Genomic DNA, 27,648 nt, shown 5'->3' on the forward strand with positions numbered 1-27,648 from the left:
TTGCCAACACCTTGATTTTGTGACCCCCAGAACTCCTAAGAGAAAACATTTCTGTTGTGTTAAGCCACTAGATTTATAGTAATATGTTACAACAGCCACAGGAAACTAATATGATTACCTTGTAACTTTTTCTGTTTATTTTCCCACACAATATAGCAATTTCTGTGCCTGCCTGGAAACTATATTCTCAAGTTTGCCAGTAGCCATTCTTTTTTTTTTATTTTTTTAAAGATATTATTTATTTATTCATTTGACGGACAGAGATCACAAGTTGGCAGAGAGGCAGGCGGGAGGTGGGGTGGGAAGCAGGCTCCCTGCTGAGCAGAGAGCCCGATGTGGGGCTAGATCCCAGAATCCTGGGATCATGACCTGAGCTGAAGGCAGAGGCCCAACCCACTGAGCCACCCAGGCGGCCCTGCCAGTAACCATTATTATTTCTCAACTTTAATAGGGATCAGTCCCTATTGGGACCAGCATAATTATAATCAACTATAAATGAAGGGATTAAATGCATTTTACACATTCAGGTTCTGTGAATCAGAAAAATCAACCAATTCGAGGACATACAGTAATTGTTATAACTTATCTAAATCTAGATTCAGACAACACAGATGACGTTGTTCTTTGCACTACAAATATCACAAATTACAATCCATTTCCTGATGGCCATCTATATTTTATACATACTATATTCACAAATTCTTATCTAGCCAACTAATATACATATCTCTTATCCTGAAACCTAGTTGTAAATACAGTGGTGGTGTCATAAATGATAAAGCTGCATGGATTCCATTCTCAATATGGTCATGAGTTACTTGAACTCCAACATTTTGAAGTCTTGAAACATACATAAGTCCATCATCCCTCACAGGATCATATTGGCAAGGAAGAATATAGGTTCGTGGCAAATTCTGTAACCAGGAATCACTGGCTGACAAGGGTGAAGCTCTGATATCCATAAGTTCTGGCAATGAATAATTGTATCTTCCAAGAATTTGTTCAGTATAAACATAATCCTTTCTAAACTTCTCAGGTAAGAGGGTACTCCAATTGACAAACTTAAACAGATGTCTTGATTCCAGAGGCATATGTTCATTTCTTCTTATTGCCTGGGAAAATGTTTCATCCTCGGTGAAATACAAACCCACAAATTTTAGGGCTAAGTCCCTTGCTAGGATTATACCATGCCTATTTTCTTGGTGAGATGGCAAATTCAAATCAAGCATCTGTAAGGTAGGGTAAAGTAAAGCTTGTATCTTGACTTTATGTTTAAAATCAAGATCATTCTGCACCTGAGAAAACACAATAATGTCCTGTAAGCAAAGACCTACAAAACGCCAGGAGGAAGAGATTTAATTTTAATAATTTAAGCAATCTTGTGATATTTTAATTATTTTCACAATACTTACAATGTTTTTCAGTGACAGGAAAAAAGGCAAACCTCCTTTCAACAGTAATGTTTTAAAAATCCTGGTGTGTGTGGGAGAAAGGGAGAGAGAGAGAGATACAAACTCCCAGTTATAAAATCAATGAGTCATGGGGATATAATGTACAGCATGGTGACTATAGTTCAGTAACACTGTATTGCATATTAGAATGCTGCTAAGATAGTGAATCTTAAAAGTTCTCATCACAAGAAAAACAATTTATAGTAATGTGTGGTGGTAGATGTTATCTAGATTTATTGTGCTGTCAATTTGCAATATGTACATATATCAAATGATCATACTGCACATCTGAAACTAACATGATGTTCTATGTAAATTATATATCTATCTATTTTTTTAAAAACAGACATATGGCAGGAGGTGAGGCACTATTAGGTTGTACCCAAGAGCAATTTGAGAGACTGGGAGAAATGGACATAGTGATCTCCTCAGTCTGAGGCGTAACAGGAGAAGCAACCTTACTTCATAACCACTCACAGTGCAAACCGTGCTAGATTTGCCTTAGCAGGTTGATGGTTTATCATCAGTTGGCTTAGGACATAAAATGAGTTCAGTACAGTGGGCAAAGGGAAACAAAGAGAGAGACAGGGGAAGAGAGAAATACATGCAAATAATGATGCTTTTGTCAAAAATCACCAATGCAAATAACCCAAATAGTATATTCCTGAGGGAAATTGACAGTACATATAAATTTGTAAAAATTCTGAACTGAAAACAACCACAGTGAATGGAAGAAATAAATGTAATTATTAAAATAATATTTTGCCTTTAATTTAAAAATAAAATTATAAATTACTATTAAAATAAAAATATTTAAAGTTTAAAATAAGATTATTTGGTGATTAAGCAAGTTCCCAACATCATACCATAAATTTTAGGAAATGCATTTAAATGTAAATGTACTCATAACAATGTACTGTATGTTGGCTAATTGAAATTAAATAAATAAATAAATAAATAATAAATAAAATGTAGAAGTACACAGATAAAAAGAAAAAGGAAAAAAAACCAACTGATAGGTAACTTACTTTCTGAAAGAATGGTGATATTTGGAAAACAAAGGGATGAATTATTAAAACAAGACAACAACAAAAAGCCTTGTTGATATTTACAGTTTGACATGCAAGGAGAAAAATGTGAAATATTTGATAAGGAGCCCTTTTTTCTTTCCATAGGTGAAGAGTACCCTGAGGTTCACCTATGATCCAGTGGACCATAGGAGAGAACCTCAAAATAATCTCCAAGGAGCAAGTGTCTTAGCTAGAGCATGGCATCTGAGACAATGTCCCTGGACAAATGAAAAAAAAAACAAAAAAAACAAAAAAAAACCTGCTGCTGCCCTAAGTGAAAAGCTCAGGACTGGAGGATGTACCTATAAGTCAATCTTTCACAACAATGGCTGGCTGAACCCAAAAAGGGAATAAACTGAATTCCAAGAGGTTCCTCAGAAAGGCAAATAGTTTCCTACCACCTCCCTGATGGTCTCTGAAGGTGCTGAGGCTTCACAAGTTCAAAATGAAAATGAGCCAAAACAATGTTTCCTGACAAAAACTCCCAAATCTCTCCAAGTGCCCTCAGGTAGATGATGTATTGAGCAAAAGTCCACCATGAACATCCCATTGCCAAAATCCCAAACCTAGACAGAGAAATAAGCAGGACCGCATACACTGGGATAGGGCAAAAATGAACACACTAACCTCCTTATCTGGCCCTAACTGCCCTTTCCAGAATGTCAGATGAAATAAATTTTTTCCCCACAAATGTGTCACAAATACAAACTATTCCAAGTTCCCTATTACATCATTTGTTGGTTGGTCATTCAATGTCTCTTCCTATTTCTCAGTCATCCTTTGAAGCTCATTTCAAAATCAAACCCTTTCACAATAATGGAAAAGAACTTGCTGGTCAGGTCCTCCAAGTTTGGCAGTTTTGCCCTAGTTTTAATAACTATATTCTCTGTCTGGTATGAATCTTCTCAGATGTTTTCTACACACTCTTTATATATTTATAACCATGTAAATGTGATTATGCATTGAGTATCTCAGCAAAGTTCACTTTTCTTTCTCCAAGCTCTTCCAAACTTCCAAAGCTCTCTACTTCTTTCAGGTCAATGATCATTTTCCCCTTGTATTATAAAAATGTACATAATGGATCTTTCTACTGGATTTTGAATTCCAAAAATGCTTATAATATCTAAGTTATCACTGCATCTCTTACTGAGTCTAAGATAATGTAATGCTCAATCTAGTATTAAGAAAGCAAAGAAATGAATAAATCAATATTGCTGTTCACTTTATAATGCTCTTACACTATCAGAGGCACCTGGGTGGCTCAGTGGGTTAAAGCCTCTGCCTTCAGCTCAGGTCGTGATCCCAGGGTTCTGGGATGGAGCCCCACATCCAGCTCTCTGCTCAGCGGGGATCCTGCTTACTCCTCTCTCTCTGCCTACCTCTCTGACTACTTGTAATCTCTGTCTATCAAATAAATAAATAAAATCTGAAAAAAAAGAAGACACTATCATTAGAACCAGAAATCATAGGATGTAAGAAGCAGTAAGAGAATATATACAAATAGGTCCCGGCAATAACACTGAATTATTGGATTATCTATAGCTTTGTTTTTCCTTCTAGACCCACACATGCAAATGTGCAAATAAGCATTAATATTGATCCATAAACATTACTACTGAAAGACCTAGGTGGACCATCCTATAATATAAATGTGAATATCACATGAATGGATATATGATTCTCATTTTGTGGGCATCTCATATGTACCTGACCATAAAAAAAATGTATAAAACATTTTTTTCAGGACTCTGAAAAGAACAAGAATGAAAATACAAAATAAAAAAAAAAAGTTGAGAGAATCTATCTTGATTGTTATATTATCCTTGAGGCTTAAACATAAATAACTGTTCTTGAATTGTCTGTTTAAATTTTTCTTATTCTTCATTATAATAAAGAAAAAGGCGATAGAATATGTTCAACAAAACACATCCTTATTCTTAATCCTCTTAATCACTAACATTATTTCAATGAGAACATAGTGGATATGACGTATTTGAACTTCTCTTTTATTATACTTAAGTACCATTAATCCTAAATTCATGAAATCTAAAATAGAATTCTCCCATATAAACTATCCCTCTGCTTCTCTTTTATTAAACCATGTAATGTGAATCTCTAACTGATTTTTTCAAGTTATAGTTCACACCACTGATATAATTGTTATCACGAGAGTAGTTTATTCACACCATGGTAAAGATTGGTCTTCTAAATCTACATATTTGGGATTGAATTTGGAACCAGTTCATAAAAGGCTTCAGCATCATGCTAAAAAGCTTGGAGTGACATGTGGGTCAGAACTATTTTCACTCCTACATTAATTTCTTTGTTTACAACCAACCCCCATGAGTTGGCAATGGTGGCTGAGGAGGGGCTGATAACAAAGTTAGAGAAAATATGTTTCATGATTTTATACCCTGTGCAGAGAGGCCTACATCAGTAGTTGTCTAAAGTAGTTGTCTCTCATAGATACTTGTGCATGACATAAAGCCTGCTCCAGACAATCTGAAGCATTACCAAATCCTCGCCCATTCCCCAGATGTCCCAAGACCATCTATTAGGGCATGGTGCTTTCCTAGAGAAAGGTAGGTTCTTCCTGTCAAGGGCCTATACTACAGTTCCCATACTGAGTCCCTCATTATCCACTGCCCCTCTAAAACCAGTCACTGGTTCCCAAGGGTCCCTGCCATCTAGCCCCCTGGTTTGGATGTGTGTTACTCCAAGTTCTGCACATACATAGCAATTTGTCCATTGACTGTCATCCACAGAAGGATAGGTGTATGCAAAATATTAACTTATATGCAGAATCCCTACATCACTAGTGCTAAGACTTATTCACCAAACTTAGCACATGTACTATTTTTAACCCAACAATCCCAGCTCCACAGCAACTGGGATTGTTCCTCCCAATTTTCCTTTTCACTCACCACCCCAACCCACACCACACCCAATTTCACCAATATATAGATAGCCAATGCATAATTTGGGTGAACTATGAACCGTCATGAAGGAATTCCAATATGAGAGGCCTTTGGCCTCATCCTAGGGTGTATGTTCTAGCTGCACTGGAAGCTGGAGAACTCCCACATGGAGCCTGCTGTACCCTGAACATTTGTGTTCCTCCAAATCCATATGCTGAAAATCTAATGACCAAGATGATGGTATCAGTCAGTGGGGTGTTTGGGAGGTCACCAGAGTGTAACCTTCCTGAATGGGATGAAGGCCCTTATGAAAAATGGCCCAGAGAGCTAGCTTTCTCCTTCCACTACCTGAGGATATCATGAGAAGCTTGTAACCTGGAAGAAGGCCCTCGCCAGACTATCCGGACACCCTAGTGTTAGATTTCCAACCACCAGAATGGTGAGAAATAAGTTTCTGCTGTTTATAAGCCAGCCAGGACCTACTATTATGATACACCAGCCCAAACAGATGAAGACAGAGCCCTTCAAAAAGCCCAAGATGATCAACTCGCTCTCCTCCTTAAGGATTTACCCTGTTCTTCCCTGCTCCTTACTCCTTCCTTGAAAATTGTACCTCCAATTCTATGTCTTAAAAGTAGGAGTGAAACAGAGTATATGACTCAGCAGTGCTGGATTCATGTGACACCATGTCCAGGTACAAATCCAATCAACTGGGGAAGAAGGGCCTGAAATCAGTATTGTTTAATGGTTAAGTTTTTCGTACCCAAGTTTGAATCCTGGATTTATATTAACTCTATGAACTTGGACAAGACACTTGACTTTGTAAGGCTCCATTCCCTGATCTCTAAAACTTATATAAATGAATAGATATAGCATTATCAGTTTTGTGTGGGTGAGATAAAGCACTGATAATATGTTTCTGGACATTTGGTAAGCACGCCATAAATGATAGCTATACTTATTGTCATGGAGACAAATGTAATAGAAATCCAACAGCCTATCCTTGAGATGCTTCAGAAAATTTTTGTCGGAGGGCCTGGGAGGCTCAGTAGGTTAAGCATCTGCCTTTAGCTCAGGTCATGATCGCGGGATCCTGGGATTGAGCTCCAAGCTGGACTCTGCTAAGCAGGGAGTCTGCTTCTTTCTCTCCCTCTGCCCTTCCCCCGCTTATTTGTTGCTCACTCTCTCTCTCAAATAAATAGATAAAATCTTCAAAAAGAAAAAGAAAAGGAAGGAGAAGAAAAGAAAATGTTTGTTAATCATCCACTGGGTAAACCGTAGGAAATACTGGTCAGCTCCAGTCTTGTTTTGAGGATGCACCAGTGGTGTCTTAACTGGACAAACAGCTTAATAATTCTTGGGCAGGAAGAGGACAGGTACGAGTCACAGTTTGGATCCATAAAGATTAAAAAAAAAATGTTGTTCCCAGATTCTAAAACACTTAAAGTCTAGTTGGGAATGTGCATATGCAACTAATAACAGAATAATCACTGTACTGTGACTGTGTAAAACCACTTCAGGTAATAGAGAAGAGGTTTGCCTGTGGGAGTTTCTAGAGCTTATGGAATATCCAGGTGGGGAAAACTGGATATATGGTTTTTGAGCTCATGACAGTGGCCTTGGTGGGAGGCTTAACTTGAAGAGCCTTCCCCAGATCAGTCAGAGCTGAAGCCAAGAGGCCAAGTAGAGAGTAGCATAAAAGACAGAAAGACCAAAAGTTGAGTCTCCAGGAATCCAGACGTAAAGGAGTGTATAGACCAAGAGTTTGCCTCATATAAAACCAGAGGGAAGAGAAGTAAGATGAAAACAGAGAGAGTGCTATTACAGACCTCATGGGAAAAAAGGAGTATTCTAAGGCAAAAGCTGGAAAGAGTTTTAAGTGAGGAAAGGACATTATTAAAAAAAAAAACAAATATGCCCTTAAATGGAGAAATAACAAGATCCTTGACAAATTTAGCCACAGGAAATTGAAGAAACGGCCAGGGGAGAACACAAGGGTGATGAACTAAGAAAAGTATATATTATGAGTATATAGAAAAGAAGCATAATTTGCTTTTAATTCAACTGGGTACAAAAAGGAAGACTAGTGATAGAACAGAAGTTTGGATAAAGGGTTAAGAAACGCTTATTAGCTCTTTCTTTTGGTTTTGATTTGGTGATGAAAATGCCCACATATGGTTATATGCTGAAGTAAAACAGCAAATAAGGTTTGAGATTTTGAAAATACTGGGAAGGAATAACTTTTAGATAAAGACACCTGAGTTGGCAGGAGGTGGGAGGGAAGTAATCCAGGAGAGGTGGTGGGATGATTCTGAGTGGGAAATACAGGCTTCCAGTTATAGAATGACTAAGTCACAGGAATAAAAGGCACAGCACAGGGAATATAGTCAATGATATTGCAATATTGTTTTATGGTGACGGACGGCAACTACACTTGTGATGAGCATAGCACAATGTATAGAGAAGTGGAATTATTATACTGCACACCTGAAGCTAATATAACATTGTGCATTAACTGTGCTCAAATTTCTTAAAAAATTAATGAATGATTATAGAGGCAACTAAATAAAGGTTTCAGTGATGACCATCCAAACTGGAAGAAAGAAAAAGGAAGAGAAATGATCAAAACATAAAAATAAACATCACTAGTAATTTTAAAAAATGGAAATTAAAATGCTGTTTTTAATCATAAAAAGACAGGGGAGAAGACATGTAAACATATATTGAGGAATTTTTTTTGATGTTTGGTTGGTCAATTTGTTGGTTGGTTCTGGAGACAATACAGAATTTAAAAGAAGAACATATCTGTTGACCATTTGCTGATTATCTCTTTAAGAAAATGTATTTCAATTCACAGGCAATAGATGTAAAAATAAGCTTGTGAATCAAAACCAATTTCAAGTTGGATATCTCTTAGAGGAGAGAAGGAAACCAGGGAAAGAGAGACAGAGACAGAGGGATAAGTAGAAATTCTTTACATTACATAAATATCTGGCTAACATAAATATCTCTTACTCTTATAGTTCCCTATTAAAATAATAATAATAAAATAAATAAAAATAAATAAAAAGCCTGGCTACTTAAGGAAAATGTCTCACTAAAAGCATCCTCAATATAATCGTAGTCCAACTGGAATCTAAAATTCTACAATGTTGAAACAGATACAGTTACTTCATCTTTTATGAGTTCACATCAAAAAATAAGCATGTAAGTCATTGTCAAATTAATTTAAAAATTTCAAACTATTTTTCCCACTGATGAGGAAAACAATTAACCCAAATCTGAAAAAAACAAAATTACGATAGTTGAATATCTGATGTTACGCTGAAGCAAAACAACTTTCTTACCTACCAAATGGACCACCATCTGTAACTCCAGAGTGAGGCAAATTTGTTCTTATACTATCTTAGGCAAACAGCTTTCAAACATTGAAAGGAATAATTTCAAAGCCAGATGAATTTCAGACTTCACTTCACTATTAATAAAGGCCTTTTTGTTCTACAGACCTGAAGAAGTTAGCCAATCTTTCATTTAATCTAGGCAAATTTACTAAGACATTTCTTTCCCTAAGATGAAGATGTATATACCAAGACAAGTTTCTTTTCCTAGACACATCTTCCACTTGACCAACAGAGGGAGAGAAAGAGTTATTGTTAATTAACCCATAATAGATGAATAGAGAATTTCTCTAGATCTTAACTGAGGGATACTCCGTTCAAGATCTAATAGAAGATGACAAAGACTCTCCTGAGACTACATAATGGCTTTGAAATTTATCTTGATACTGCTAGCATAGATGGATAGAGGATTTCAGATCAATGGTGATGCAAAATTCAAGTTAAAAGAGAACAGGTATATCCGCTTTCAATGAATTTCAGGTACTCTGGGTGACACTGAGATTTTGTGATTACATAAAGATAAATAAACATGGCAGAAACAAGTATACTTCACTACTGAAAATATCCCAGGTCCAGGGGTGCTGATGGTCAAGTTTTCTTTAAAGCATCATCATTAATTACAGTCTCTGATTAATATTTACTATTCAGGGGGCACCTGGGTGGCTCAGTGGGTTAAAGCCTCTGCCTTCAGCTCAGGTCATGATCCCAGGGTCCTGGGATCAAGCCCTGCATCGGGCTCTCTGTTCAGCAGGGAGCCTGCTTCCCCCACCCCCTGCCTCTCTGCCTACTTGTGATCTCTGTCTGTCAAATAAATAAATAAAATCTTTAAAAAATAAAAAAAAATATTTACTATTAAGACTATTTTGTAAAGAAAAATTTTCAAATATTTTTAAAGAGGTGTCAAACATACAAGACCATATGTGGCCATAGAAACATGATATAGGGATGTCACAGAAATATTGCTGTAAATTGGATCACAAGACCACATAAATGACACCTTATGACAAATGACACAAATTAGGAATGGTGTAGTTAGAAAGGCCAAAACTATAAACTTTATGAAATATAGATATACTACATATTCATTTTTTTAAAGATTTACTTATTTAAGAGAAAGAGAGAGAGCGTGAGCAGAAAGGGCAGAGGGCGAGGGAGAGAGAATCGTGAGGGAGAGAGGACCTCAAGCAGACTCCACATTGAGTGTGGAGCCAGACGCAGGGCTCAGTCTTAGGACTCATGACCTGCCTGAAACCAAGAGTCAGGCACTTAACCAACTGAGAACGGAATTTAGTAATTACTTCAAAGTATCAAAGCAATCCATATTATTTTCTAAAATTAAGAAGACATTTATGATCTAAATAAACAAAAATAATGCGTAAATTACTTTAAAATAAAATTGGATGAGCTGGCCATGAAATTGGATTTAGATGCTGCATTTAAATTTTAACAATATTTGTGCCTTTAAATTAAAAATTAAGGGGCTACGCCTGGAAAAGTTTCCTTGGGTATAGTGATTATTCAGATCACTGTGATGGACTAGAAACATTAGTGATTTTAGGACACATGATATGAAGTTGCCAGAAAGTCTCAGAATTGTAGGGGAAATATATTCATTTCCTTTTCAATAATTAGAATATAATTGAAAAATAAACCAAGTCCACAAAAGAAAATTACAGGGATGCCTGTGTGGCTCAGTAGGTTAAGCTGTTGCCTTTGGCTCAGGTCATGATCTCAGGGTTCTGGGATCAAGTCCCACATCTGGCTCCTTGTTTAGCAGGAAGCCTGCTTCTCCCTCTGCCTGCTGCTCCCCCTGCTTGTGCTCTCTTTCTTGGCAAATAAATAAAATCTTTAAAAAAAAAAAAAAAGAAAGAAAGAAAATTACAGAAGACTGTATCTGACTTCTTAATTCCTGAAAACATCTTTTTATATTGTGAATTCTTTATGATTTTTTTTTGTATCCACACAGAAAAACACATCTAATATAGACTCTTGAAGTCTTCTCAGAGTACAGAACAATATTGATCTCTCAGTGATATATTCTTTTGAAACTAAGTTTTTCAGGCCATAAATCTATAACACGCTATTAAACACAGGGTCATGAGACTTTGGGGGGAAAAAACAGGTTTATAATACTTACAAAGTAAAAGTTGATTTTGATGACCCAGATTAAAAAAAAATAAACCTAGTATGGGGAATAAAACTTTTTGATTAAAATATAATTTATGTAGAAAGTTTAGCAGACCATGAGTAAGTAATTAAAGTACAGTCATAAAAATAAACAAGAAATGGTAAAGGAAATCACCTTTTTATGTTATTTAAGCATATTGAATTCTGATGCAGTATTTTCAATTGTAACAATCTCTTTGTTCAGATATATCAGAAAGTTAAATAGATACTTAATGTTCCTATATAATTAACTAATTCAAGGAAAAGGATAATGTAAAATTTTAATTAACTTCAAGACAACAATTACACTGCCCCATAAATTTTACTAAGAATTACATCTGTTTTGGTGACTATGTTAGTATTTAGGATTGCCCTGTTGGAAAGCAATAAGATAGGTCTTCGTATCTTGATGAATGTCTATGACTATATCTATTATCGCTTCAAAAGCTTTTCTCATTTGCAAAGCCTGGGAAATACTACAATATCCAAGCAGAAATTACAAGTTTAGCAAGGTGCTTCTTGATCATTACTGGGTAATTACTGGACAGTTTTCAGAATTTCCATATCCACAAAATGAGTTTTAGATATAATTCAAGATTAGATTGCTATATGACTTGGCATAGCAATGAATATAATAATGTAAAAGAGGGGATAGTGTCCAATATTCATTCCCTACCGTACCTCCCACCCCATCCCAGCAAGATCTTTCAAATAAGTTGATGTATTATTTCAAATACATAGCAAATTACTTCAGGTCATAAGAGGCCTCAGGAATCAACAAGTCTAATGGTTTGCAAATTTTCTTTTTGGTAATGATCTAACTTGAGTATTTTATTTTCATACTTAAAAGGAAGTAACTTTTTTTTTAAATGAGGGAGATTCTGGGTTTGTGTATACGTGGAAATTTGGGAAGAATGGTACACATGGAGAGGGCATTAAAGCTCTGAGCCCTTTTCCCACAACTTGCCCTATGCATGTCTCCCATCTGTCTGCATCTAAGTTATATCCTTTTATAGTAACATGGTAATCTAGGACTTTCTCCTCATTGTAATGAGATGGCCTCCTGTGCTGCAATTTGTTATCCCAAAGCAGAATATGCTGGATTTCTACACTATGAAGGAAAAAAGGCACAGATTTTGATGACATGTACATGAAATTGAAGCAGAAACAGATCAGGTGATCAGAACGAATGAAGGTATTTCCTCCATACCCATTAATTTATGAATCTATTCCCCACATGTATTAAAGCTAACTCTTATCAACCTACCTAGAGTTACAAAGTTGCTCACAGGAGATCAGCCACCAGATATTGAGTAACAGATCAGAGAAATGATTGCGCAGTTCATCATGCAGAAGAATGGATTTTTGGCTATTGCCCTAGCCAAAACCAGTCTTACAAACTCAAATCCCTGAAGCTAGCTAAAAATGTTGATACTCAAGGTCTGAGAACCACTGGATTCATCACCAAACTAGACCTTACAGATGAAGAAACAGATGCCAGGGATGTCCTAAAGAACAAGATGCTGCCTCTTTGCAGGGGTTATGTGATGGTGGTAAACAGAAGCTAGAAGAACCCAGATAGGAAGAAGGACATTAAGGCTGCCACACTGACAGAAAAGAAATTGCTTCTCTCAAATCCAGCTTACAAACATCTTGCTGATTGGGTGGGGACCCCATTCCTGCAGAAATCCCTTAGTCAGCAACTTACCAGTCACATTTAAGATACTCTGCCAAACTTCAGGAACAAGCTATAAGGACAGTTGCTCTCCACAGGAAATGAAGTAGAAGCCTCTAAAAATGTTAAGCCAGAAGACCCTACCAGGAAGACCAAAGCATTGCTACAGGTAGATCAACAATTCACTGTGGACTTTGAGAAGAGAATCAAAGGGCCAGGGGATCAAGTAGATACCGTGGAACTCTCAGGGGGTGCTAAAATCACTTGCACTTCCTATGAAGGCTTTCCTTCTGAGACGGTAAAGATGGAGTTCAGTGAGAAAGATCTATGAGGAGAAATAACCTACGCAATCAAAAACATGCACTGTATCAGGACAGGGTTGTTTATTCCAGACATGGCAATCCAAGTCATAGTCAAAAAATGAATTGCAAAACTGATAAGGCCTTCCTTGAAGAGTGTAGATTTGTAACGTAAAAATTAATCAACACTGTCAAGAAGTATACCCTCCAAAATGGCAAACTTGCCCACACCCTGCAAAGAAATGGAAAGGATTGTTGCTAACCATGTTTGACAGCAAGAAGGCAAGACAATACTCCAGGTACTGCTATTGATTGACATCTGAGTGTCCCACATTAACACCAAGGAGGAAGATTTCACTAACTATGCAAATGCTTAGCAGAGGAGCAGTCAAGTTCACGAGAAAGACACAACTGGAAATTAGGTGACTTGCAAGGAGTAGCTAGCCATCAGCATTACTGGCATCATCATCAAGGAAGCTCTAAACTGTACTGGTTTGTCCTTGCCACTAAAAGTTTGTTCTCATACAAAGATGACAAGGAAGAAAGAAAAGAAGTATTAGACAACCTGGAAATTTGGGACATGGACAAGAGCTTAATGTCTAGCAAACACATCTTTGCATTCTTTAAGAAAAAACAAAAGAAGGTATACAAACATTGTTGCTTTCTTGAGGTAGCATGTGATTCACAGGAGGATGTAGGCAGATGGAAGTCCTCTCTACTAACAACTGAGGTTTCCCCTGATGAATATTTAACTGCAAGTAATGAGAATAGTCAAGCAAAAAAGTTTTTCATGGACCCAGAAGTGGAGAGTCAAGTGAGACCATTCATAACCTAGTAGACTCTTACATGTGTACCTTCCATATATGTGTTGACATCAAATTCCAAAAACAATAATGCACTTTATAATCAATAATGTTAAAGATTTTGTGACTTCAGAGCTCTTAGCACAGTTATATTCTTTAAAGGACCAAAATACTCAGATGGAAGAATCTGCTGAGCAGGCTCATCACTGAGATGAGATGTTTCAAACGTAGCAAACTCTTAAAGAAGCCTTTGTGAGAGTTGGTGACATCATCACTGGTACTACCTTTACCCTAGCTTCACTTGCTGTGGATGACTCCTGGAAACAGCAGTCCTTCAGTTCACCCACTCCACGCCTCACAACCCAAAGGAGGCAGACACTGAGTGCTCCTCTCACACGACACACATGGCCCACATCCAGCCAAAGTTCTCCCCTAGATGCCGGCACTACTTGGGAGCTCCCCCTGTTCCCTTCCAGCTGGCCCCTTTCTCCTTTTTCCCAACAGCAGCAACTCATTGGAGCACTTCTACAAGTTCCCTCTCAGCCCACGAGGGCCCCTTCCAATATCCTGAATCAGTCACCCGAATTCTGAGTGATGACAAATCCACAATTCTTTTTTTTTAAATCCTTTTTTTCTTAAAGATTTTATCTATTTATTTGACAGACAGAGATCACAAGTAGGCAGAGAAGCAGGCAGAGAGAGAGGAGGAAGCAGGCTCCCCGCTGAGCAGAGACTCCCCCCCCCCCCAATGCGGGGCTCTATCCCAGAGTCCTGGGATCATGACCTAAGCCAAAGGCAGAGGTTTTAACCCACTGAGCCACCCAGGCGTCCCCAAACCCGCAATTCTTATGAGTTTCTCTTTGCATACCTAACATCAAGCTTTGGTGAATGAATGAAGAAGCTGCCAAGCCATGAATAGTTGGGCTCAGGAAACACAGATGACTAATTGACTTGTGTGACTAGCCTATATCTGATTTCCCCACAATCACATATTCGAAAAAACCTGACTTACTCTCTCCTTAACAGCCCTCTAAAGATTTGACTTTTAGAAACCGAGTGTCATTTGAACAAATAAAGAATTAGTGTTATGATTTCTTATTTCAGCTATGAACTTTCTATTTTCCTCACCATTCTTCTCCTTTAAAGAACAGGTAAATTAATTTATGATTAGGTATTCTGAAAAAAAAATTAAGAAGTTGGAATGCTTCCCAAATGATTGAATGAGACCAATATAACTGTTATATCAAAACCTGACAAAGAGCTTTAAGAAAATAGAAATCAATCACTCAAATCTTTAATTTTAGCAAATGGAAACCAGTAAGATATAAAAATTTAAGTCATCATGATCAAGTGAGGCTCATGTCTGGAATGCAAGCATAATTTTGCAAGCATAATTTTACATCTGAAAGTAAAATCACATAACTTACCACATTAAAAGGATAAGGGAGAAAAACCACACGGTCATCACAATAGATGCACTAAAAACGTTTAGCAAATTTGGGGTGCCTGGGTGGCTCAGTTAGTTAAGCATCCAACTCTTGGTTTCAACTCAGGTCCTGATCTCAGGGTGACTTACCCTCAGCACAAAGTCTGCTTGTCCCTCTCCTATATGATCTGTCCCTCCCATCTCCTCCCCGACCTGCTCACTTGCTGGAGGTCTCTCTAAAATAGCAAATAAATAAATAAATAAAATCTAACAAAAATTTTATCTAATTTAATACCTGTTTATGAAAACACTATCTGCAAACTAGGGATAGAAAGGACTTCCTCAACCAGCAAAAGCCAGCTATGAAAAGCCTTCAGTTAACATCATATTTATTAGTGAAATGTTGAGCAATTTCCTCCTAAGACTCAGAGAAAGATAATTGTATTCAGTATCATCTTGAAAGCCCTAGCCAGTGCACTAATCAAGAAAAGTAGAAAGATTTGGAAAGAAAAAATTAAAACTGTTTCTAGTCGTGTAAGATATGATTGCATAGAAAATTCTAGAAAATGTTAAAAAATACTAGAATCTGTAAGTGAAACTTTTAAGGATATGTTTGTTAAAAAAAAGGATATGATTATAAAAAGCCAATGTAAAAATTAATGTATTTCTATATACCATCAAGGGAACATTTGAAAAATATTATTTTACATGAAAATTTTCCAAAATAACTCGGGAAAAAATTGAAGAAAGATTTGTAAGATATATACATTGAAAAAGTAAAGCACCACTTGTCAATTTAGAAACTGACACGCTATCCCAACATTTGGATGGAACAGACTAGAGTAGTAGGAACAGTTTTGAAGAAAAAACAAAGCTGAAGTCAATGTAGTATCAATGGAACTGAAGAGAGGATTCAGAAGTAGTCATATTATGGTCAACTGATCTTAGACTCAAACACCACTATAATCCAATGAGAAAGGATGGTCTTTTCAACAAATGAGCCGGAAGAACTGATTATCTGTACAGAAAAAAAAAAATGAGTTTTGACCGCAACCTCTCAAAATAAAGACAAAACATACCTGTTGAATGACTCCTGCTGCCAAATTGCCCCCAGCACTGTCTCCTGCAATACAGATTCGGGTGGGATCTACTCCATATTTTGTAAGAATTTCATCTTGAAGAAAAACTTGACTACTGTGAAGCAATCTTCATATGGAACTGGAAATTTGTATTGAGGAGCTAATCTATAGCTTTAAAAAAGAACAATTCATTTAAACAAATTTTAAAGTACAATTTATGGTTGTATCTTTCTATGCAGCTTTTAAATGCCAAATAGATGCAATTTAACACCAGTCTTTATTGAATCTTCCAAAAATCAAACCTGAGTCTTTCCACTAACTCATTATTTGAAAAAAAAATGAAAATTGGTATGAAAATTTTCAACTTTGTATCTAAAGTCCATGGGTAGCGTTATGTGTGAGGAGTAGGGGATATCATGAACTCCCTAAGATTATAAGCATAATTTTTAGTCCAAGTACATCTTGAATTGAATGCATGAATCTCAATGTAACCAATGATCCAAACATTAAATAACTATATACATATATGTTCATATATATATATATATGTATATGTATACATATATATATATGAAAACACCATGGATTTTTGAAGGCAGCAGATCTAAGAGAATATTCTAGGTGAAGTGTTATATTTTTTCAGGATCATATAGAAAAAATTTCTACATGCTTGCAATGTACATATTTCACTGTGCATAATTCCCAGCAGTTGATTTTATTTTTATTTTTTAAAAATAAGTCCATATAAGTTTAATGTTTTATTTTTTAAAGATTATTTATTTATTATCAGAGACAGAGAGCATGCACAAGCAGGGGGAGCAGCAGGCAGAGGGGAAAGTGGAGGGGGAAATTTAGCTCCCTGCTAAGCGAGGAGCAGGATGTGGGACTCAATCCCAGGATCCTGGGATCATAACCTGAGCTGATGGCAGATGCTTAACCAACTAAGCCAGCCAGGCATCCCCACAGCAGCTGATTTTAGATGGAAAATTTTGAAGTATAGATAACTTTAAATATGCTAGGGAGGTTGCTTGTTTTTGATAAATTCATTTGTAAGGCAAACTATTACACCCTATTTTTAATGGATATAAGTGGATTTTTCCCCCTGTATATGTGGACCAGTAAAAATAGAACAATGCTATTAGCCTGTTATCTATCAGGGCTCTTTCTTTTTGCTCTTCAAAATAATAAAATTTGTAAATATCTGTACTTAACATTAAATGTTGGTGATATAATACTTAAAATTTTACCATAAACTATGTTTAGAAAGTCCTAAACAAAGTATAGGTTAAACTCACTGCAAAGATAGTGGTGTCTATTACTTTAAATCCATTAGATTTAGACTTTTTAGAGGAAGGAACAACACAAATCACAAGGATTTGATAGGATAAGCCAGACACAAACATATCACTATATTAAAACAGATTTAAAATGAGGGTTAGATTACTTCAAAAGCTATGAAGGTAAGGAGTGTCTGGGTGGCTCAGTTAGTTAAGTGTCTGACTTCAGCCTGGGTCATGATCTCAGGGTCCTGGGATTGAGCTCAGCTTTGGGCTCCCGGCCCAGTGCAGAGTCTGCCTCTGTCCTTCTCCTGCTCATGCTCTCTCAGTTTCTCTCTTTCTCTCTCAAATAAATAAATGAAATCTTAAAAAAAACCCAAAAAACTATGGAGTTAAAAAAAGTAATGTCCTCATATTATATATATTAGAAGCATCCTTGAAAATAGCAAGTTCTAGGTACTGTAAGTAGCCATAATGACAGCATTGGCAATCACTCTTTAGATGATCAAATTGTCACTTTAGTTGTCTAAGCTTTCATAGCTTCCTAGCTAAACAAACAAACAAACAAAAATGTATGTTACTATGTCTTCTAAGAAACTATTAGATTAGAACTCTCTAAGTATGTTTTTGTTACTACCATGGACTAGGGAAGAGGGGTTAAAAAAATTCCTCTTAGGGATGTCAGCTTCTGAAATATAGATTGTACCAATCTAAGAAAATATTGAACTGTCCTGAGACATTCTGATATTTTCTAGCAAAATCCACAATGTAAGATCACTTTACCCGAGATTAGCTTAAAATTCTTAGCTGATCCCAACCTTTTTCACCTACATTATTCTAAACAAGAATTATCATAAAATGAAACATTTTACCCCCTACCCAAACACAACCTAGTATCCCAAATGCATAATAATTTATTTCTTCCTACCTAGTTGTGTAGGGAACAACTAGTTGTATCCAGGGCACAAGTTGGGAACTGAGTTTTATGTGTCTACAGCAAGTGTTTCCAAAAATGCTCACTCAAAGATGTCACTCAGAGACTCACAGAATCACAGAAGAATATGAGATAGTGGACTCTTTTGAGGCATGGTCTATGATGCAATGGTGACAGAGTGATTTTTAAGAAATTATATCTGAGAAATAGTTGACTCGATTTGGGAATCAAACCTCTACTTGGTGAAGGCAAAATCATAGTAACCAAAGAAAATCATTTCTTACTCCACTCCTACAACAACAGCGTCAAGTTTCTTTGCAGTCCATCTATTCAGGGCATCAAAGGCTGTATTCTCTGAAATGAAGAAATAAATGTCAATGTCCTCCCTGTAATGAGAAAAATGTGACTTGGGAGTGTTATAAAGGAATCTATATTTCCCATTCTATTTCTGTGAGTAGGGACCAGAATCAGCATGACACACTCTGCAGGGGTGCCTCCTCAGTCACTCGCTGTCTTCAGGGATGAAGAGATGGCTTCGCAAATTGGTGGTTTTGAGGAAGAGAAAGGAGGCTCAGACTATTATTTTTCTCTTTTCATCTGCTGCCTGTCCACAAAAATCCCCACTCCCAAGAACCTTCTGTGGCTTCTTGCATTTTGCTCTGTTTGTTCCTTCGGGCAGCAAGTTTTATAGGGAGGAAGTGTGCGATTGGTCAGCAGGGCCAGCCACTACAGATGAGTTAATCTAACTCAAGAGTGTCATAACAATACCTACATACACATTCTCCAAAGCCTTCTTTAGAAATAATAGTTATGCTTTGACCATCATTTACTTTAATTTGTGTATAATCTTCAACGTGTCCAGGAGTCAGTAATAGACGTACCGACTCTCTAAAACCACAGCTCTCAATAATATGGTTCTTTGAACTTCCAAATTCTTTGAATATGCCACATTATAAAATGACACAATAACCTTAGTATTTAAGACAAAGTCTAAGGAAAAGCAACTAAATTTTGAGAGAGCCTCTAGAAAGTCAGTATGTGGACTTAGATGTACATAACCATTTTGGTACACTTGGCACACAAGCCATTGCCCCTCTCCCCAGTATACATACATGTCTCACTCCAGGTACCTCCAAATCCAATTTACCAATGCCCTGGCTCCAAAACTTTGGCAACCCTGTGACATCTGCTATTACTTTATTTACCACAGGATCCTAGAAATTCAGAGAATTCTAGAGCCATGATCAAATTCCAAACTTTTCCAAGATGTCTCCTGCACGTTAACAAAACTTCAAATTAATAACTAATGACATACTGTGTGTGTGATTACCATGAAAACAGAAAAGTAAGTCAGGTATTCTTTTAGGTAGAAAAATAGTATTTTCATTAAGGATTGAGTTGATAATTTGCAATGCAAGGCAAGGGGGTGGATGAACACCAAAATGTGCAAGACATAAGAACCCTCTGACCCTCATGCTAAGTGCCCCTCAGTGGTATGTTTCAAACCTGTCTTCATTTTTATTTCCCAATACTTTTCACTTTTCTTACAACAAAAGTCAGTTTAAATTTCTTGTTTTCCATTCTTTATCTCCAGCTGTCCTAACTCATGATCTTTGCTGATATAATCTGCTGATTTATGTTTTCCTCTATGTCCAATTATTGAATTTATATTACTTACAGAAACCAGATAGAAACAAGAAGACATTAGGTTAGATGTCAGAAAACAACAACTACAGTTCTGTGTAAAAAAGTCTACCAGAGGGGGGCGCCTGGGTGGCTCAGTGGGTTAAAGCCTCTGCCTTCGGCTCAGGTCATGATCTCAGGGTCCTGGGATCGAGCCCCACATCGGGCTCTCTGCACTGCGGGAAGCCTGCTTCCTCCTCTCTCTCTGCCTGCCTCTCTGCCTAGTTGTGATTTCTCTCTGTCAAATAAATAAAATATTTAAAAAAAAAAAGTCTACCAGAGAAATATCTTCTTATATTTCTTAGTTCTCAAGCCAACTTCAACAAGTTTGAAGGAGAAAAAAACAAAATAGGAAGCCTAGGAAACAAAGCGAGGAAATTGAAATTAGTAAATACCAAAGAATAGCTAGTGTCTATGTCCTGATTTGTAAAAAAAAAAAAGGTATCTAAGTCTTTTATAGTTTGTTTATTTATATAAGTCCTGACAGATCTATGAACAAATAATGTGCAAATATAAAGCCAAGACACAAAAGAAGACACATGTGAAATTTAGCTGAGCAAGAAATTGGAATATGTGTCCTGAATAATAATTTGCACATTTTTAGGAATTACTGATTGTATTCGTTGTACTTGTCAATGAAGGGGAAATCAATCTAATAATCAGGACCACTTATAAGTATTTTTCAAAGTGATTTTTTTTCTCATCTGTGAGCATTTCTCTTGGGCTAACTGAAGTCCCAGTTGATATGTACGTGGATACTTGGGTATTTCATAGACCTTATAAAAACCTTAATGTAATTAATAAATCTCTTTAGAGACAAATGAAGCTAAACTGACATTTAATTTATCATATATATATTATAATATTTTATCATGTATTTTATAAAGGAAGCAAAGTATTCCAAACACCCTAATGCCTGATATAAATTAAATTATAGATGAAATCTAATTTATTGAAAAGACTAAGGAAGTTAAAAGACATAAAAATACTGGGAAAATATTTTAACTAATAATCACTCTAGAGAACACCACAGAATTTCTTTTTAGTCATTCACTTTTTTTTTCCCTCAGAAGACATTTATTTGTTGAACACCCATTGAATGGAAAATGCTTTGGTAGATGCTAAAAGGTGATTTTACTTCCTGAAGAGATGCTGAACCAAACATGCTACACAATTAAACAAAACAAGAATTGCTGCCATCAGGTAAATATAAGCTGCAATGGGCCATATAGCAACATTACTAAAGTTTTTTAAAGCCAGAGAAGATGACACACACACACACACACGCACACACACACACACACACACCCCAACCCACACCCTCACCCATGAAATGATGCTTTTCCTGAACATAAAAGGGTAAGCAGGAGTTTTCTTGAAGTAAGATGGGAAGGACATTCTAGAGAAGCATAGCCAGAGACAGAAATAAGAATTCATAGAGGGTTTGGAAACTAAATACAGCTCTGTATAGTTGAAACAAAATTATGAAGGGAAGCACTGGCAAGAAAAGTTAAAAACGTAAGAATCTGGAAATCTGAACACTTTGCTAATGGATTTAGATTAACTTTATTATGTGATGAAAGTCACTGAAGATTTAAACAAAGACATCATACAACCAGATTTGCTTGCTAGAAAGATCCAGTACACTAAGAGTAGAAGATGAAATCACATTGAACAGGACACAAGCAGAGACATCAGAAAGGAATATCTTTAAAAGATCATGAAGTACTAAGTTGTATTAATGAAGTCAAAACTTCCAGAAGTATAATGAATGGGGTATAGTAATTTGACGTGAGCACTAAAGAACTGTAAATAATTGGCCATAATTGCTATTACTGAGGACTTTCAGATGTTGGTTTAGACAGATGGTAGGTTTTTTGCTTGTTTTCTAAGGCCATTTGGACACAAGACAAAAAATTGTATTTGTCCTATTGAGCTCGAGATGTGTGTGGTTTGTCCAGTTGTAAATGTCTAAATGATAGTTGTATAAATGGATCCAGGACTCAGGAACAGTGTCAGAGAAGCAGAGTCAGGACTGAATGTCAGCAACTTGTAGATATTTGGAAAAGAGAAGAGAGTGTGTGAAGTCAAAACCCAAAGGTAGGGAGAGAATTGGGAGGGGGAGTGGTGAGGGCAAGAATATTTATGAAAAATAAATGTGGAAAATCTGTTATTTTCTTTGGTTTGTTTTTAAAGATTTAATTAATTAATTTATGAGAGAAAGAGCATGAGAAAGGGGAAGGACAGGGACAGGGACAAGGAGACTCTAAGAGGAGCACAGGGCCCAATGCAGGGCTTGATCTCATGACCCTAAGATCATGATCAGAGCCAAACCAAGAGTCAGAAGCATAACTGACTGAGCCATGCAGGTGGTCCTATTTTGTTTTTAAATGAGAGATGAGAAAGAGAGATGAGAAAACAAGGAATGACAGGAAATCTAGGAGATATTTTGTCATAGAAACAAGGAGGAGCAGTACGTGTCAGAGGAGAAAAGACTAGTCTTCATCAAATGTAGTAAATTGTAGAGATCAAAGAGATAATTAAAGGTGGGGAAAGAAAGGAGTAGGGAAGGACTAGAGCCTGTAAGGGCAAAGAAATGGGTCTGAGAAGGAAGGGAAAATGGAAGGGACTGATTACACAGAGGAATTCATGGTCAAGCTGAAAACAATTTTTTAAAGATGAGAATGACCATGGTGTTCCTGGATGTAAGAAAGCTAGGGAGGAGGTAACTAGAAAGGCAAAATTGTAGTCTAACCATTTTATCATTTTGTATATTAATCTGAGTTTTTATGCCTCATTAATTTTCCATGCTAATTTTCTCTATGACTAGTCCTCATGACTTATTTTTGGTTAAGTATAGCTTGCTATATTGCACATATCTTTTTAAGGTTCTCAAACTATTTAGAACCAAATGAGGCTTAGAGAAAGACAAAAGGTATAAAAAATTATTTATTACCTGTTTATCTTTCCTCAATTATATTCATTTGTTTAACTAAATAGAACAGTGCCTCCTTCTTTTATACTAGTACTACTGTATCGTCAAGTTATCCAAAGTTCTCATATATAGAAATGTATTCATGTTTTTGTTTTGAATCTGCTATATATGACTCTTAGAATCATTGCCAGAGATAGGGAAACTAGACCTCATAGGAAGAGTTGTTTGTTTGAAGATGTACTTGTTGGACAAAGAGAGTGAGAGAGAGAGCAGAAATAGGGGGAGCTAAAGGTAGGCAGAGGGAGAGCGAGAAGCAGGCTCTCCACTGAGCAGGCAGCCTGACAAAGGGCTCCATCCCAGGACCCTTGGATCATGACTTGAGTCAAAAGCAGATGCTTAACCAACTGAGCCACTCCCAAGTGTCCCCCAAAGAAAGAGTTTATTATAACATAGGTCTATTTTGTGTTTTCTTTTACAAATTAAGACGAGGTACCATTCTAAACTTTATCACTGTTAGCATTATTGTTATAGTGCCTACAAACTTGACCTTGTAGCCACCAACAACCTATGACTCTGATTTACCATTTAAAACATCTGCATCGCCCCAATACTTCCGTTCCTGAGTATATTTAGATCCCAAAGAAAACAAGTTATACTAATTGATTCATTCATATCCTACTTTTGTTTGCTATGAATTCATTCACTATAAAAGCTGAAAAGAAAATGTTTAGCAAAACCAAACCAAACAAAAACAAAAATAATGATCTCCATGATATTTTTTGCCAAACACATGTCTGTGGTTATCTCTCTACTAGATATCTAATATTTATAGCTACACTTATACCTATTACGCATACAAGTATGCATATTTATATTAAATAGTTCTTATATCAAAAATATATAGCCAGTTATAGTTTTCTCTTATATGAGGAACTTACTGAAACTTCCAAGACAGAAACCACCACCATGGATATAGATTACAGCTCGTCTTGGGGTTTCTGACTTTCTCTTTGGCAGGTACAAACGTACTGGAATGTTAACAAATTCTGTATCCGTCACTGTGACATACTCATCGGAAACTGGTTGGGTTTGGTCCAGCCTCAGTATCATGGAAATACACTTTTCACATTTTATGATACCTATACTTTCAAGACACATAACCTGTAAAAGCAAAACAAAATTGAACATTTTCATTTTTATCATCAAATGCATAGAAAGAGAAAATTTTAAAAACATAAGCAAAATAAACAATGTTTTGTAACAATTATTTCCAAATAATATTGCATAGATCTTAGTCTGTAACCTTGTTGAAAATCTCAAGTATTCTGTATTTCAGATTAGTAACTGTATCACTCAACAGCTGTCAGTTTACCAGCAGATTTTTTTTATGTCTGTCATAATTATTTCTTAATTATAAATTCTTATCTGAAAAATATCCATGTCTTATAGCACCTTTTCTTTATGTTTTGTAGGCATGCTGTCATATTTTTCTTTTTTATGGTTCACTTTATTTAATCCAAATTTTTAAATGTTGTCTTATGACTCACAATTAAGTATTTAATTGCCCTAGTTTTCAACTCCAAATAGATTTAAGCCCTTCACCTCCCCCCACCATCCCCATGCCCCAAATCCCATGTTTGATATCACTGAAGAAAATTCTCTGGTATTTCTGACAACTTTTCTAGGATCTTTGTGACATTGCACAGGACAGTTTACTCAAAAGAAGAACCTTAAAAATTACATGGTCAATAAATAATACATTAAAACAGCTTTTATTCCTACAATTATTTCCAAGAGTTTGAGGTACTACAGGGTCTTAAAGAGCATCTAATGCCTATACTTAAACGAGGAAGCATGTAGAGTCTCTTAAATTGCAACCAGGAAATGTCAAAGTCAAATCTGCACCCATTTTTGTAGACCAGCCTCTTAGACTATCACTTACTAACTATATGACTGGAAGCAAATTACTCTCTACTTCAATTTTTTAAGTCTTCAGAATAATAATAATAATAATAATAAGATCCCTCGGCGGGTTGTTGTAGAATTTAAGTGAGTTAGGACTTTTAATGTACATAGAAGAGTGTCTAACGCATGTATGTATTCCATAAAGCTTGTCTTATTTAAGTGCTCTTCACTAATAAAAATTCTTAAGTAATTTCATGCTAATTGAATATAATCAGGTAAGGTATCCCTTAAAGCAAGTTTTTGGTAAATGGGTAAATTACACTAATTTTTCTCTTACTGAATTGAATTTGAAAAGATTTTTGGCAGATTGCCTTGTTTCTCATTTCTCAGATATTTTCTGTTTCTGAGCAAATGCTTAAGTTTATTTTGAATAATAACAAAAGTGCCGCTTTAGACATTATTTTGTGCTCTTCTACCATATGTGATCTGTAATCCACAGAGCAATCCTGAGAAGTGTTTATAATTAGTATCCCCATTTTCTAAGTATAAAAAAAGTACAATGAAGGGCTAAGGAAATTTTCCAAGGTGGGACATGCTCTTCTTTTTTTTTTTTTTTTTAATTTTATTTATTTGACAGAGAGAAATCACAACTGGGCAGAGAGGCAGGCAGAGAGAGAGGAGGAAGCAGGCTCCCTGCGGAGCAGAGAGCCGGATGCGGGGCTCCATCCCAGGACCCTGAGATCATGACCTGAGCCGAAGGCAGCGGCTTAACCCACTGAGCCACCCAGGCACCCCGGGACATGCTCTTCTAACAAACTCTACCAAACTTTCCAATTTAACACACGATAGACATAGCAATGCATTTTAATTATCAAGTTTCCTTTCTCAAGAACTTTTTCACTTCCATTTCATATGTTAAAGAATTAATTTCTTTTTCCTGGTATCTCAACTTTGATTTACAAAATTCAGCACTGGGAAGAATTAAACTGTTTTCTTTAGAACATCCAATGACTGTTAATTTTACCAGCATAATCTTTAAAGTAAATACACGGATGCTTTTCTTATTATCTTTTGAAAAATAAAGAACAATCCTAATACAATATCATCTATAAAGGCTGTAATTTTATTATAGAGGTCAATGGCAAAAATAATTTGTAGCTGAAAAATAATAGCCTTTATGGAGCTGGTACTTGCTTACTCACACCTGCATTCATGTTATTTAACTCAAGGGGTAAGAGCATTGCAGAAAAGATAGTTATAGTGAAGCTGTGGCTCTAGAAGTAAACAGAGAGATAAATATTAGGACTTAGCAGACACAGATAAGAGTTGGGCAAGTTATATATAACAGAGCTACTGACCGCTGGACGAAGTACCAGGGGACAGCCTCTCCTTCTGATACCACACATCACTCTCTTTTCTCTAATCATTCATTGGTGTCATTGTCTCCTTCGCCTTCTTATTGCTTCTGTTATCAAAGAACATCTCTGGTAGCCTCTTGGTTTGGCAGAAAGAGTAGGAGCTTTGAAATGAGGTATTTGTGGGCTTAAATTCTGAAGTTGTCTCTTTCTTGCTGCATGAGCTCCTCTGAACCCCTCTATAAAGTTTTAGGAGGGGGAATTATTTTTCCCCCTCCATAAAGTGCTACAAATAATCAGAAGAAAGTGGGGATGCATGGAGGTTTATATTATAGAAAGCCTATGTATTCTAAAAGCTAAAAAATGCTAGTGTCTAACCATATCTCCCCTTTACCAAGGAGCTATTTTTGCTCGAATTCATAATCAACCCCACATATTTCAAGTCAGACAACCTGAAACCTAGCAATTTAGAATTAAAAATAAGCAATGAAAACCACTGAGATAATGGCAGCCCTAAATTAACATCAAGTGGGTACAAACACCAATAATGTTTATCTGTATAATATATATAAGTAAAACCTAATTGAAAACTCAAACATGTGAAATAGAACTCAAACGTTAAGTTACCAAGTATACAAAGTTTTTCCCTTCAGCAATACCACTTAATGCATATCACAATAGACACAATCTTTACATTTAGATATAAACTCCTGGGAAGCAAGAATTCTACCCACTCTATTTGCACAGATGAAGCTGCAGCAAGTTTTATTTACTTACTTTTATGTAATTGATCTATTCCAACAAACAAAGAAGCAATGGTTATTTCAAAAGCAGTAAGTACTAAAAAGTTCATAAGCATTGATTTTTAGTCAACAAGGCATTCCAAAATCCAGAAGAGAAAAAATGTTAATCTTACCACAAGTGTGCCAGTTTTAGCAAATATATCTATGGCTGTGACTTTCCAGTATTCTTCAATGTTGCCGGGTATTGGGGTATATATACAAAAGGCAAAGAGAGCACAAAGCAGCCCCAAACAGAGAGCTTTGAATGCCATGATATACTTTTCTCCAGCCTCTTCACAGCGATGAGTTTAAAACATTTCCACAAATACTGAATAGTGAGGAGCAGAACAACTGTAGATTGGGAACGCTTTTAGGTAATACATGATCATCTTATCAGTGTGAAGCTAATTTTTAATCAAAAGTTATTGCATCAGTGGTGACTCATTTTTGAAATACACAGATTCAGAAAGATATTGCAGCATGACAGTTCAT

The 27,648-nt window shown here is 36.2% G+C and overlaps 1 protein-coding gene across 1 annotated transcript; it reads right to left on the bottom strand.

Moving 5' to 3' along the window:
* Positions 1–310: 310 nt before the first annotated feature.
* AADACL2 (arylacetamide deacetylase like 2) lies at positions 311–27,491 on the bottom strand. Its single transcript, XM_046003037.1, is given in 6 exon segments — positions 311–1,295; positions 16,286–16,383; positions 16,386–16,456; positions 18,781–18,850; positions 24,053–24,275; positions 27,291–27,491. Coding segments are annotated over 6 exon segments (1,203 nt in total). The 5' UTR covers positions 27,429–27,491; the 3' UTR covers positions 311–692.
* Positions 27,492–27,648: the final 157 nt, after the last annotated feature.

Source organism: Meles meles, chromosome 4, assembly GCF_922984935.1.
Source record: "Meles meles chromosome 4, mMelMel3.1 paternal haplotype, whole genome shotgun sequence".
Taxonomy (NCBI): Eukaryota; Metazoa; Chordata; class Mammalia; order Carnivora; family Mustelidae; genus Meles; species Meles meles.